A 14,393-nucleotide genomic window follows, 5' to 3' on the forward strand; every position below is an offset into this window, starting at 1 on the left:
CAAATCCAGAGATAGATTTGTATGGGGTCTATATCAGTTTATAGATTCGGATCATACTCGATACTGATTTTGAAAGTCAGAACCCAAGATATTGTGCCAAATTTCACCAAATCGAATGAGAATTGAGGACTCTAGGGGCTCTCAAGGAGTCAAAACTGGGTATCGCTTTAAATGGGTTCTATATCAAAATCTGAACCTATTTGCAATCCCCAATGACCTACATTTATTAAAAATATCTGGTTTTGAACCGATATCCAGGTTTTGAACCGATTGAGAACATACTTGGTACATCTGTTAGAGGTCATAGGAAAAGTCATCATTCAGAAGTATAAACAGGATATCGGTATCTAAACGGTGACCGACTTGTTCCAATTGCAATCCCAAACGGCCTATATTAATAAAAAGTACTTAAGCAATATTTCAGGCGCCTAGCATTACTCCTTCGAAAGTAAGAGAGCTTTCGACAGGCGGGCGGACGGACTGATAGACGGACATGGCTAGATCAAAAAAATCAAGAATATATATACTTAATGGGGTTTGAGACAAAATATTTTGAGGTATTACAAACGCAATGACTAGATTAGTATATCATCTTGTAATAAATAAATTTTTTGCACCGCTAAACCAGTTGGTGTTTGACGTTCACAGGCAATAAAGACTTTCCGAATTATAACTTCATCCCCAAAAATTCCAATCTTTCCTTTGAAATTCCTAACTATAAATCTCAGTGAAATGCCAGCTTTCACACAAAAATGGCATTGTAGAAAAACAATGGCAGACTTGATAGATTACAATAATTTTGTTGTAAAGAAACAATAAAGAGAAAGAAATACTTGAATACCATGAAAAATTTGAAATAAAAAAAAACAATTGAACCTTAACCCCAAAATACTTACTTTTTTCTTGGTGTTCATCTGTGTGCAATGATGCTCTCCAGGGAGGTGATGGAAGAAAAATGTGTGAGTGTTAGGGAAGAAAATAGGCGTAGTTCAGAAAACATAGGGAAATACTTTGGCGAAAGAACCATGCAGAGAGAAGAAGATGCGAAGGAAGAATAAAAGGCGGAAGCAAAGAAAAAATTACAAGGAAGGTGATTGTTGAGAAGCAACAAATTACCTCAAACAGAATGCTTTTATAACAATCCATAAGGAAAATAAAAAATGAAGAAAAACTCATCCAACCCGCATCACTGAATGCGACAAACGGGTAGCTACATTTTGGCATTGGAAAATATATGTAGGGCAATTATTTATTTCTCCTTAAGGTTGTTTTCTTGTTTTTATCTCTTCGAGGATAGGGGACACTAAGGATGGAGGGAAAAATTATGTGTGGAGACAAACAAACGCTTGAAAAATGCTTGGCATCCAATTTTTGTTACGACTGTTTGTTTTCGTTGATTCGATCTTAAGTCAGGGGGCGTTGAGGTGTATAAGCTAAACCACGCCTTTTTCTTTAATCACATTTAAGACTTTAAACCAATTGCGTATGCACTCTATTATTTATTGAATAAAACACATAAATTGTTTATATTTTTCAAAATAATTTCTATTTTCTTTTGATTCTTCAAATGTTTGTTTAGGATATCTCTGTTTTATTTTTGTTAGCAAAAAAAGAAAAGAAAATAATAACACATTTTGTTTTACTTTCTTTAGCAAGGGAAAAAGGACAAATTGTGTATAGTAATATTAATGAAGAAATTACAATTTGTTGTGTTTTATGCGGTTTTTTAAAGGAAAAGTGGAGTTGTTTTGTGTATGTGAAGTTTTTGTATTCTCGGCGCATAGGAAAGCAGATTTGGACTGTCAGGAAATAAAAAAATTATAAAAAAAGAAAGAATGAAATTATGGCTGATTTTTCTAATGTTGTGTGAGAATATATTTTCATTGTAATGCTCAGCCCAAACATTGGAAAATCTTTTTGCCGTGGTTATTAAAGGAAATAAACCAATACTTTTAAGTGGTGGGCTAATTTTATTTGTTGCAGCTAACGAATTTAGGCTTCGAGAAACGAGAAACATTAAAAAAAAATTGGATTGTTTTATTGTCCGTATTTTATATACCTTGTATGTTTAAAAAAGCTTGGTTGCTAAAGATCTAATTGAAGCTGTAATTACATTAAAAGAAGAGTTAATTTATTTGATAACTCAATAACAACAGTTGAACTACAGCATTATTCAGTGAATCAGTTTATTCATTACATGAACACGATTTTCTTTTTGTTCAATTGATCGATTGGTTTAATGAATATTACCATTGATGTATGTAAGGTGTAGCCTACTTTTGAATAAGTGACTGCATTGCTTGTGTTTTGTTAAATCAACTGATATGTCAATTGAAGAGCACTGTCTGAACCAATTTCATTAATTTCACTTCTTCATTATATTTAACTTTGTTTATTCTATTCACCAGGTCATACAGAGAGCTTTCCTTTATTTCTTCAGTGAATTATATTCCTTAAGCTTATTATTACAATCGACCTCCCGGTTCAGTACCCGTTTTGGGGAATTAAATATAGCGATTATTGAAAAGTCGCCTTTTTTACGAAAATCAGTAAATTTATTGAATTACTTCCTTAAGCAAACAATATTGTCTTTTAGCTACTTCTCTCAAATACAGTTTAATTTATGGCAGCTTTCTGTTTGGTACTCATATGGTGGCAGGCAGCACGTTAATATTCCACCTGAATTTAGTATATATACCCAAATAATTCGCTACATAAACTGTCGATCAAGTTCTTTAAGATCTGTAGCTCAATTTTGAAGAAAGTGAACTGTGTTGTTTACACAAAAAACTGCACTCAAGATTTTTCTCAAGCAAAACTCTTATTTCCAATCCTGTGTTATACGTCATGATATCAAAATTCTTCAGTCATTTCAGTAAATTTTTATCTTCGAAAAACATCATGGCGTAATTTACTGCAATAGGATTGGGTAAACGTCGATTTGTAGGAAAAAATATCAGAACCCAGCAAAACAAAAATATTTGGGAATAAATATTTGATATTCATTTCACTGCATAGCTTTGTAACTTTCTTCCTTTATGATATCCTCAATTTTGTAAGTTGTCAATGGTTTTTATGTTGCCAGGATTTTTCCAAGTTCAACTTTCGTTATTGAACTAGATGAATTATACAAGCTATTTTCAGAACATATCAAAGGTTTCATAACATTTCAATCGTCTTTTTTCAGCCAAAGAGTGAACTAACTGCCGCCTTCAATTTAGAGAGTAATTTTTTTCTTTTTGCTTAGTAACGGAGTGATAGATGAAGAAAGACAGTGCATAAAGAGAAACAAAGATTAAAAGACAGAGATAGAGAGTTTCAGTGTGTGTTTGTGGTTTCATTGTGTTAAATAAATTACAAAATAAATAAGTAATAAATAAATAAATAAATAAATTTAATCATATATTTAACTAAAATCTACAATGGAAGACAGAGGAAGTAGTGTGCATAGTAGTTTTATAAATAAGTTGTGACATTCTACAATACATTATGATTACATTACGTTACGTTAAATTAGGCTACGTTACGTTATATTGAAATAAACTAACTAACAACGAATATCCTTAGAAAAATTTAAAGATATTCATTGTTCTTAGCCCTTTCAAATGGTTTTTTTATATTATCGTTTTTTTTAATGGATGAATGTCTATGATACGAAATAGCATTATACATATTTTTAGAGATATATCTGCTCAACAATTTGTGCTTTTCAAAGTAAAAAAAAAACAAAAACAAAATACAAAACAAGGTGTGAAATTTTGTGAATGTATGCTTTAAACTTTTTACATGGTGACATATTTTTTGTGCCCCTTTTCTTGATTTCATTTACAATAAGGTTTCCAGTTAAGGCCGCAGACTGTAAGTGTGATTTTTCATTAGGCTCCTGGCCAAAAGTGTGGAATGAGTAGGACAGAAAGGGAAAGAGGAAATTTGCTATTTATTTTTATCGTTGCTGTTGTTGTCGCTTTAAGTGGCCTTTTTATTTTTAGGCTGCAGGTTAGCAAAAAGAAAGAAGACATATTAAACTGAAGATGAAAGCATAGTACCGAAGGCTCTGGCAAATGATTAACCATCCTTTTTCAGGTGGCAGTTGACAGTAAAGGTTTCCACTAACATCCTTCTCATTATGCCTATCGTTGGAAAGTTTTATTGATTGTGAAGGAATTTTCATTTTCTTTTCCTTTTTATTGATTTAAAGGATTTGCCAAACAATAAAAGATTGACGTGCCCACTGCTGTGAGAAAGGACCCGTTAAAAAGTCCGCCTATACCTTTTCTCTGGAAACTATAACAACAACGAATAAATACAACTTAAATTCATCCAACATAAAAATGAACAAACAAAAATTAACTAAGGAGAGGCGCACTGGCCGCTGTGGTGTAAATTAATACAAACAAGTTTAAGAGATAAAAGAAAAAACTTCTTGCACTACTTATGTGAGGCTGAAAAGGGGGATGAAGCGTTGAGAATGTTAAGAATAGTCCTTATTTGAGGTCGTTTGTGTCCTTCTCATTGACTCGCTGAGTTTGGTTGTTGAGCGAGAGAAGGAGAGAAGTCGATTTTGATTTGCTATTGGATCTCTTTATCTTAAGCCTTCAAGGATTTTTTACTCTTCAAAGCACTTGTTGATTTTTTGCTGGTGGTATGTTTCTTAGTTGCTGTTTTGGACTCACGTGCTTCGCGTCTGGCCTCGATCACATCGTCTCCGATAATGTCGTCATCGTCATCATCATCGTCATCGTCATCAGCATCATCATCATCGCCGGTTAGGGCACCTGTAATTTCATCGACTCCGTCATCAAGATCATCTTCGACATCATCATCATCATCGTCATCGATCTCCTCGTCATCGTCGTCATCCTGAACAGTTTGGCCAGCATTTGTAGTGGCGGCCAGGGTGGCTGTGGTAGCAAGTGGTTTGGCCGCCCCCGATGCTGCCACTACTGTTGTGGGATTTGAACTCAGACTGGGGGCGATGAGATTTTTATTGTTATTGCTATGGTTTTTATTATGGTTTAAGTTTATTTGTTTATTAGTGGTACTACTTGATGGTTTTTGTATGACGTTTGTTGCTGATGTTGGTGTTTTTTTCAAGGTGTCAAATGGACTGTTTGTTATGAGCTGTTGTTGTACTTGTTGGATCTGTTGTTGTTGTTGTGTGTGAAGATGAAGTTTTTCTGAACTAGTGAGGCTACCAATCTTACTACCACTATCACTGTCACTAATGACCGCGTTGCTACTGTCGGCAATGATATTGACATCAATGTCGCCGTTAGCACTGTTGATGCCAGCAAAACTATTTTCATGGCCAATAGAGCCACCAATAGCATTGATACTGCCACTATTGCTACTACTACTGCTAATACCACTACTACTACTAATAATACTACTGCTACTACTACCATCTACAATAGTGTTAACATTTTCATCATAAAAAACATCTTGTTCACCTTCGTTGTTGCTACTGGCTGCAGGAGCTATTTCGGCATTTGAGGGATTGCCTTCAACCAAAATATCGGCTGCGTTTCCACTTTCAGCGGGTAAATCGACACCATCGGAAATACCAGGTGTGACAGAAGCAGCAGCAGGGGCTAATTCTTCAATGGGTGCAGCAGGTTGGGCGGCCACAGTATTCTGTACGCTGGAGGCGGTATCATCCTCATCGTCATCATCTTCTTCTTCATCATCTGTGTGGGAGGAGAAAAATATGTATTTTTATTAGTATTTTTGGTATATTTCTTATAGCTAGCTATTAAAGAACAATAGAAAGAAGGAAAAGAACAATTCCCAAAACATGATTCTAGCAAGTCCTACTACACCATCAATGAGCCCACACACAGTGTTCGGTAAATGAATAAACATTTGACTGGGACACATTTGACAGAGGAATAAATGGACTAGCAAATTCTAGATAGGCGAAAATGTTTTTCTGCGAAACCTCATCCTTATCACATGATGACATTAGGCAGGTAGTTTGGGAAAAATTATACGCTTCACCGCTATGTGAACTGACTGGGAAGTTAAATCATTCGATTTCATGGAAAAGTTTATTCAACCATGTCATGAGAAAGACACTTATAGCTTAAGGCAACAGCAAAGCATGGAGTGTCAAAAACAACAAGTTCTATTGCTAAACGGTAATTTGAAAAATTGGGTTCAACTACAACATAATGATGGATCATTGTTATGCCCTACACCACTGCTATGGCATTATATAGAAGTTATGTTTTTCGGGGTTGCAGCTCTAGTTTAAATTGTTGACCAAAGTTTTCAGTATACCCTGTAATTTCGCCGTTGAGAAACTCACCCGCAAGTCGTTGAAATTTGTAATCAATGTTTGTGCTATGTAACAACAGCTCGATGGAAATCCACTTTCTTTCTGATCATGCGGCGGCTACGGACTCTGTGTTATCCTTTATACGATGTCTGATGTTCCAGGCAGTTTGGATTACACATTTGAGCCAATAATACCGAACTGAACCAATTAACCGCTAACTCTCGATTCCCTTATCCGATTGTAATAAAATGAGTCACATAAATTGTGGCAATTTTTATACCTGACAACATCACTGTGGTACAGGATATTATTGCTTAGTGCATTTGTTTTTAACAATCAGAAGAAAGAGAGACAGACACATTAATAAGTATAGAGATCGACTCAGAATCAATTTCTGCCATCAGACACACTCAGGCGTTTAGGTCTATTTCGATACTACAGGAATAGAAGAACGAGGATGCCTTCTAGTTCCTACCGTTGAACCATCCAGATCGCTTTAAAAAGCCTAATAACTTGCGAATGTTCATATCTGCTAAATCAGACAGGTTCTCAAGGAAATGAGAACCTATATATCTGACTACCAGTGCGGCTCTCACACACGGAAGGTGTTCTATAGTCTCTTCTTCCTCGATGTCCTCACAGCTTCTGCAATAGTCGTTGGTGGCAACCTTCAGTCTGTCAGCAATTTTTCCGATTAGACAGTGACCTGTCATGGCGGACACAATGACTGAGACGTCTGTTCTAGCCAATGACAGCAAAGCCGTAGACCTCTTGAAGTCTAGATGAGGCCACATAGTTTTGGAATGCTCACAGCCTCTGACACTATATCTTAGCCATTCCACCACTTACTAATTTGCAAGGATCTCTGATTAATACACTCTGCAGTGGTCTGGTAACCTCTTCGATATGACCAGTTCTAGATCTTTAGAGTACACACCAAAGCCCACCTGGTCGTTTAGTTTGGAACCATCTGTAAAGAAGTCTATGTAACTTCTGTTACCAGGGATATCGTAGTTCCAATCGGTTCTATCAGGAATAGTGGTACAGTAATTTTTGTCACAAAGCGGCTCAGGTAGGGTGTAATCCACACTGCCTGGAACATCGGATATTATATCAAGGATAAGACAGTGTCCGCAGCCGCCACATAACCAATGAGAAAGCTCCCTTAACCTCACGGCAGTGGTCGCTGCGTGTAGCATTAAATTCAATGCATCAGATGTTGTCGTCGTCAGTGCGACTGTGATGCACAAACAAGTCATCCTTTGGATCCGGTTAAGTATTGAGCAGTAGGTGGATTTTTGAAGCGCCGTCCACCAGGCCACAACACCATATAGCAATATAGGTTTGACAACTACAGTATATATCCAATACATGACACGCGGTCAAAGTCCCCAACTTTTGCCAATGCCTTTCTTGAAGATGTATAGGGCAAGAGTGGCCTTTCTTGCACTTTCCAAAATTTTGGATTTGAAGTTCAATTTTCTGTCCAGCAAAACACCCAGATATTTTGCGCTTTCTGTAAATGTTAACATTGTATATCAGTGATAACCTCTTCTGGCGTCACGTTGTCCGTTGGAGAATTTCTTGGGAAATGTGTATCAACGAGTAGTTCTGCAGCCCTATTCTGAATAACAATTCCCTGGGACTTTATTCCCTACTCCCTTTTGCCCTATTCCGAATAACAATTTACTGGAGTTTTTTTTTCCTAATCTCTTTTCCCTTTTGTAAACAAACTTCAAAAAAGGGAAATCTCTCCCAGGGAAAAAAATAGCTATTCTGAATCGATATACAAGGGATAATGAGGCGATAAAACTTGGGATAAATTTCCCCAAACAAATGAAAGGGAGTTAGGATAAAAAATTGTGAATTTAATTGTTTTTATAAAAAAATGTTACCACTTCTTTTTACTTATGAACAATTTAAAATGTATGGAAATTAATTTTCACTTTTTCATCAAAATCAAATACAAATTTTGTTAGGTGCTCCCGGTTTAAATATGTCATGTACCCACCATAGAAGTTTTTCTTAAATTTTTCAATTTTATTGGCACTTGGTTTCGAGTAGGATACTAAAAGGAAGTCCCTTTCGTTGAGCTTAAAGTAGAATCGGACGGCACTCCATGATGTGTAAGAAGTATTCTGCTTTTTTTTAATGGAATGTTTGTGGGCAATTATTCAAAGATACTTGACGCCACATTTGGCAGCATTTACTCCATAAGTCGCTTTTCGGCAGCATTATGTCCAGCAGCCGTCCCAACCACTATGAAAAGCGGTCGCCGCCCGGAAATGTCGATTAGATCTTCAAGTTCTAGCTCTATAAAAGAAGGCCTTTAGATAAATCGGCGCATCAATCAGACCACCACAGCATTTATGGCAACAAAGGAGAAGCAAACCTCCATATTACGATTCAACCTCGTTAACTTCTTTTGGCAAGGCTAAACGCCAAAATGCAGGATGTGTGCCCCGCATGCAGCCAAGGACAACACGACACAATCTGAGCCTTTCTAAGCTCGCCCTTATATTTTCTTAGCTCAGTCTTATAGATGTCCCAATCGTGTGGTGCTCTTGTGGCTTTTGCTCTGTTGAAGACTTTTCTGCAGTCATTCCTTAGACCAACCAGCTCTGGGGTCCACCATGGCGGTCGCTGTTTGCCCCTTAGTGTGGTAGTTTCCACTTCCTTTTCTAGTCTAGAAGGGATAGTGGTGCAGAATTTGTGCCGAAATTTATCCCAACTCACCTTTCTTCTGTTTAGCCGAGGGACCACTTCTGCATTATTTTCTCCAATGCTAAAGCTAATACAACGATGATCAGAGAAGCTGTGGTCATCCAACACTTCCCAGTCGCATTTTCTTCAACTAATATCTTCCGATACAAAGGTAATATCTAGTACCTCCTGCCTGTTCCTGGTAATAAAGGTCGGTTTATCCCCTTTATTACAAATCGCCAGATTGCAACTTATAATATATTCAATAAGCACCTCACCCCTTTCGTTGACATCCGAACTTCTCCATATTTGGTAATGTGGATTAGCATCACTTCCTACAATGAGGCTTTTCCTCCCTAAAGAAGCAGCTTCAACCAGCGACTTAAGGTTTGAAGTCGGCATCTCTAAACCGTGTGCCATATATAGGGAAGCCAGCCAGTAAATGATCTAAATCGTTAGTGCTTAGCGACAGAAGAAGAAAAACATTTAGAATACCATTTGCAAGAATACAGGCTGTGTGTCTCCCATTCCCCGTACCCTTGAGATGTTTAAATCGCGGAATCTTAGTCCACATGCCATTCTCCCACACACCCATGATTCCTGGATAAGAACCACGTCAAATCCCCCAGCCATTAGAAGGACCTTTAGTGCCACCGAAGCGGCCATATAATGGTGGAGATTTATCTGTAGAAACCGGACCATAGTCAGGATACAGAACTTCCACCAGTGTTGTGTTAGCCTCGTCTTCTGAGTCCACCAGGAGTTCATCCTCACAAGATTCGTTAGAACTTGTTATGATGAACTTCCGTACGAATCCAGGGGCAGTTGAGAAAGCTGTGGAACCACTCTTCCTCAGGACACTGGGCACTTGCGGTGTGGACGATTTCTCCTTAGATTCTTCACAAACTGCTGCTGTCAAAGTCTGTCCATATTAGGAGGGCTGCTATATAAGTCTCTGGCCTAGGCAACACCAAATGTTGCCAAGTTCAATCCGATATTTCCATTGGAAAGTTTCGACATTTTCTAGCCTAATCGTTTTTAATACGTTTTGACGATCAACCATCACTTATGTGGTTTACAGTGACTTGAAAAAATATTGTTGAAACAAATTGGAATTAAAGCTTATATTACATGATAAGACATGTCATACGTAAATTCAAAAATAGCTGAAAGTTGCATACATCGTGTGATACGTACGAAAAATTTAATATGACAAATGGATTTTGAAATAACTATAGCCTACACCACTACTATGGTACAGGGTATTATAAGTTAGTGAATTTGTTTGTAATACCCAAAAGGATGAGAGATAGACCCATTGATAAGTATACCGATCGACTCAGAATCACTTTCTGATTCGATTTAGCTATGTCTGTCAGTCTATCTGTCTGTCTGTCCGTCTGTCCATGTAAATTTGTTTACAAACTACAGGTCGCAGTTTTCATCCAATCGTCTTTAAATTTAGTACAGGCATATTTTTTGGCCTAGAAACGAATCCTATTGAAATTGGAAAAAATCGGTTCAGATTTGGATATAGCTCCCATATAAAGGGTGATTTTTTTGAGGTTAGGATTTTCATGCATTAGTATTTGACAGATCACGTGGGATTTCAGACATGGTGTCAAAGAAAAAGATGCTCAGTATGCTTTGACATTTCATCATGAATAGACTTACTAACGAGCAACGCTTGCAAATCATTGAATTTTATTACCAAAATCAGTGTTCGGTTCGAAATGTGTTCATTCACCGTAACGTTGCGTCCAACAGCATCTTTGAAAAAATACGGTCCAATGATTCCACCAGCGTACAAACCACACCAAACAGTGCATTTTTCGGGATGCATGGGCAGTTCTTGAACGGCTTCTGGTTGCTCTTCACTCCAAATGCGGCAATTTTGCTTATTTACGTAGCCATTCAACCAGAAATGAGCCTCATCGCTGAACGGTGAATGAACACATTTCGAACCGAACACTGATTTTGGTAATAAAATTCAATGATTTGCAAGCGTTGCTCGTTAGTAAGTCTATTCATGATGAAATGTCAAAGCATACTGAGCATCTTTCTCTTTGACACCATGTCTGAAATCCCACGTGATCTGTCAAATACTAATGCATGAAAATCCTAACCTCAAAAAAATCACCCTTTATATGTTCTTCCGATTTGCAGCAATTATGCAATAAAATGATAATTTGTTAACCAATTCTCTCGATATTTGGCAGAAAATATTTCTTATGACTCTTGATGAATTACTGGTGAATTTCATAGAAATCGGTTCAGATACAGATACAGCTCTCATATACATATATCTCCCGATTTTCACTCTGAGAGCCGCTGCAAGCGCATTTATTGACCCATCTTCCCAAAACATAATACAACGCTTTCCTCGACGATTTTTACAATAATTAAGCTTTCTCGAAATCGGTTCAGATTAAGATATAAGTCCCATAGATATATATGTTCGTCCCATTTGCAGTAATAATGCAATAAAAGGGTCATTTGGCAGAAAGGATTTTCCGCCCGACTTTTGCCTTTCCTTACTGGTTTTACGCCATGACAATGCCAGCTCCCACACTTCGCTTCAAACCAGCGTCGCCAGAAAATGTTATTGAAGCGTTCAATAACCCAGGCATGGGAGGTGTCTGAATCCGAGTGGAAAAAGTGCTTCGAGAATTGGTTTGAGCGCATGCTAAAGTATATAAATCACGATGAGCAGCCCTCATAATTTGTGCACAAAATACAGGTCTCAATTTTCATACGATCATCTCCAAATTTGTTACAGGCAAGATATTCAAACTGAAACAAAACAAAAAGCCTTAAGTTCGGCAGGGTTGAACTTTAGATCTCACCCCCTCGGAAATACTTGCGAAATTTCAGCCAAATCGGATAAGAATTGCGCTCTCTAGAAGCTCAAGAAATCTGATCGGGAGATTGGTTTATATAGCAACTATATCAGGCTATGAACTGATTTGAGCCATACTTAACACAAATTATTTAAAATGATACTAAAACACCACATCCAAATTCGGATGAGAATTTCGCCCTCTAGAAGCTCAAAAAGTCAAGACCCAAGATCGGTTCATATGGTAGCTATATAAAAACATGGGCCGACTTGGCTCACTCACAATCCCTACCGACCTACACTAATAAAAAGTATTTGTGCAATATTTTAAGCGCCTAGCTTTACTCCATCAAAAGTTAGCGTGCTTTCTACGGACAGACGGACAGATATACAGGCGGACACACATGGCTAGATCGACTTAAAATGTCATGATGATAAAGAATATATATACCTTATGGGTTCTTAGACGTATATTTCGAAGTGTTACAAACCGAATGACGAAATTAGTATACACCCATCCTATGGTGGAGGGTATAAAAAATGGTCGCAAAGTTGTGTAAAGCACTCTACAAAAAATGGAAGTGTCTTTCGACGTTAGTGTATATTTTGGTGATTTGAAGCCAAGTTTGGTCATTTAGAAAACAGGGGTTTTCTATTCTATGTTCAATTTCTAATAGATACAGATTACCCTATGGTCTGCAGCCGGACAATATCCGATTGAATATGAATAATTTCAAGACCAAATAAATTTAGCGCAAACATAGTTTCTCTATTTTAAAGTATTGATCGTAAAGGTGGTCATAAAACAATATATGAATTACTCCGTAAAATTCGCAGTCAGTTTGATTGTACTTACCGCCCAAAATATCATCAAACAATCGATCCAGATAGTCATCGTCATCATCATCTTCCTCGTCATCATCATCGGCCGTTGGAGCTGGTGCAGCCTGACCTTGAGGTGTATCATCTTCCTCATCGTCATCATCCTCTTCATCGTCATCATCCTCGTCGTCTGAAAACCCCGAAATAAAGAGAACTGTTATTCATGTATGTACAGAACAACATGAAAAAAAGACAAAAAGAGAACGTCATAATGTAATGGTCACACATAAAATCTTCACAACTACAAAGAAAAAAAAAAAAAACAAACTCACTTCCACCAGCTAGTTACGAAGGCTTTCTCCATCCTACATATAAAGACATACAAACAGACAGACAGACGTTTTCACTCAGATACACCCTTAGACCAAAGTGGTCTAAGAACTAAATGGCAAAGGAAAAAAGGTTCAAAAAAGTGTGCTACATACAAAGTGAACTGAAAATTAAGACAGAAAGAGACATTTACGGTGATAAAAAGCATACAGATTTGTTAAGGTGCTAGCAGGGTTTCGTTGTCTTTTTAGCTCTAGATGTCCTTTTGTGTTATCCTCCGTTTGCCATTACATGCTTGCCTTTTTTTGGCTTGTTGTGTATGCGAGTGTGTCTGGCAATAACTTCAGTTCTAGCCTTAAGTGTGAACCGGGAAGATATGTCATTAATTTATTTGTAAGAATGTCAAAAGCGAATATGCCTCCATGTTGCCTTTGTAGGTCTTCTCTGTAGGCAACTGGCAACACTTTGGCAAGTATTGCATAGTCCACATTTTCAGCAGAGTTTTTGAGTCTTCACCTGCACATTGTTGCTATTTCTACTGTCTATGTTATTTTCCAATTCGTTCAACAATAGAGCACATATATTGTAATGTTTGAAAAGTTAATTTTGGTGATGTACAGTGACTCAAGTCACTATAAAAACAAGACAATTTAAAAAGATAGCATTTCAGAAGGACTAAACTTACCGCATCTCTAAATAAAGCACCTCTAACAGATTTAAATCGTCCCAACACTCTTTAGCATACTATCACTACTAGATCTTATTTATAAAAATTGTTCTACAAAAGAATCTAAGTACCTTTGCAAACTTCAGAAATGTACTAGATGAATTCGGGGCCACAAACATATGGGGTTGCAGGGAAGAACGAGCATGTAGGCGTTTTGTGTGTACTCCCTCCTTAGAAAGTAAATACTATCCTCTATTTATTTAAAAGATTCAAATGTGCTAAACTAGTCCCACCACTCAATCGAATGTGAGGTTGGATAACAAGACACACATCCATGTGGAACGTCCGCTAGACAGTTGGCCCCAAATGACATAGACACTTTTCTCGAATATTGATATCAAAGTCGCGCTTTACTCCCAAAGACAATTTCATTTGAGCCCCATATTGCTATGGTCGTAAATTTGTCTCTTTTGGGGAATTTTTTTTGGGACCAAACACTTGGTCCCATATTTGGATATCAGATGTTTTTGGTGAGAGGCGGCCCCCCAAACACTTGGACCCATATTTGGATATCAGATTCGAATTCTACACTCAAATACCTTTTGTTTAAGCTCCATATTCCCATGGTCAGTAAATAAGTCCAGTTTGGGGGGTGTTTGGGGAAGGGGTGGACCCCCAGAAACATGGTCCCACATTTAGATATCAGATTCGTATTCTACTCGCAAATACCTTTCATTTGAGTCCCATATTGCCAT

The 14,393-nt window shown here is 37.4% G+C and overlaps 1 protein-coding gene across 9 annotated transcripts in view; it reads right to left on the minus strand.

Annotated features, from left to right (window-relative positions):
- LOC106093770 (nucleolin) overlaps positions 1-14,393 on the minus strand; it is a 330,417-nt gene that overhangs the window by 55,202 nt on the left and 260,822 nt on the right. For 7 of the 9 annotated variants that reach the window (XM_059361444.1, XM_059361449.1, XM_059361440.1 and 4 more), the window contains 3 exons: positions 12,676-12,831; positions 5,451-5,687; positions 4,674-4,775 (listed from right to left, as the gene is read on the minus strand). In XM_059361444.1, the coding sequence (XP_059217427.1) occupies positions 4,674-4,775; positions 5,451-5,687; positions 12,676-12,831 (495 nt within the window). Of the gene's footprint in view, positions 1-896; positions 4,776-5,450; positions 5,688-12,675; positions 12,832-14,393 lie in introns of those variants that run through there. The other 2 variants (XM_059361475.1, XM_059361468.1) reach the window with 2 other exon arrangements.

The sequence above is a fragment of the Stomoxys calcitrans genome, chromosome 1, assembly GCF_963082655.1.
Source record: "Stomoxys calcitrans chromosome 1, idStoCalc2.1, whole genome shotgun sequence".
Lineage (NCBI taxonomy): Eukaryota > Metazoa > Arthropoda > Insecta > Diptera > Muscidae > Stomoxys > Stomoxys calcitrans.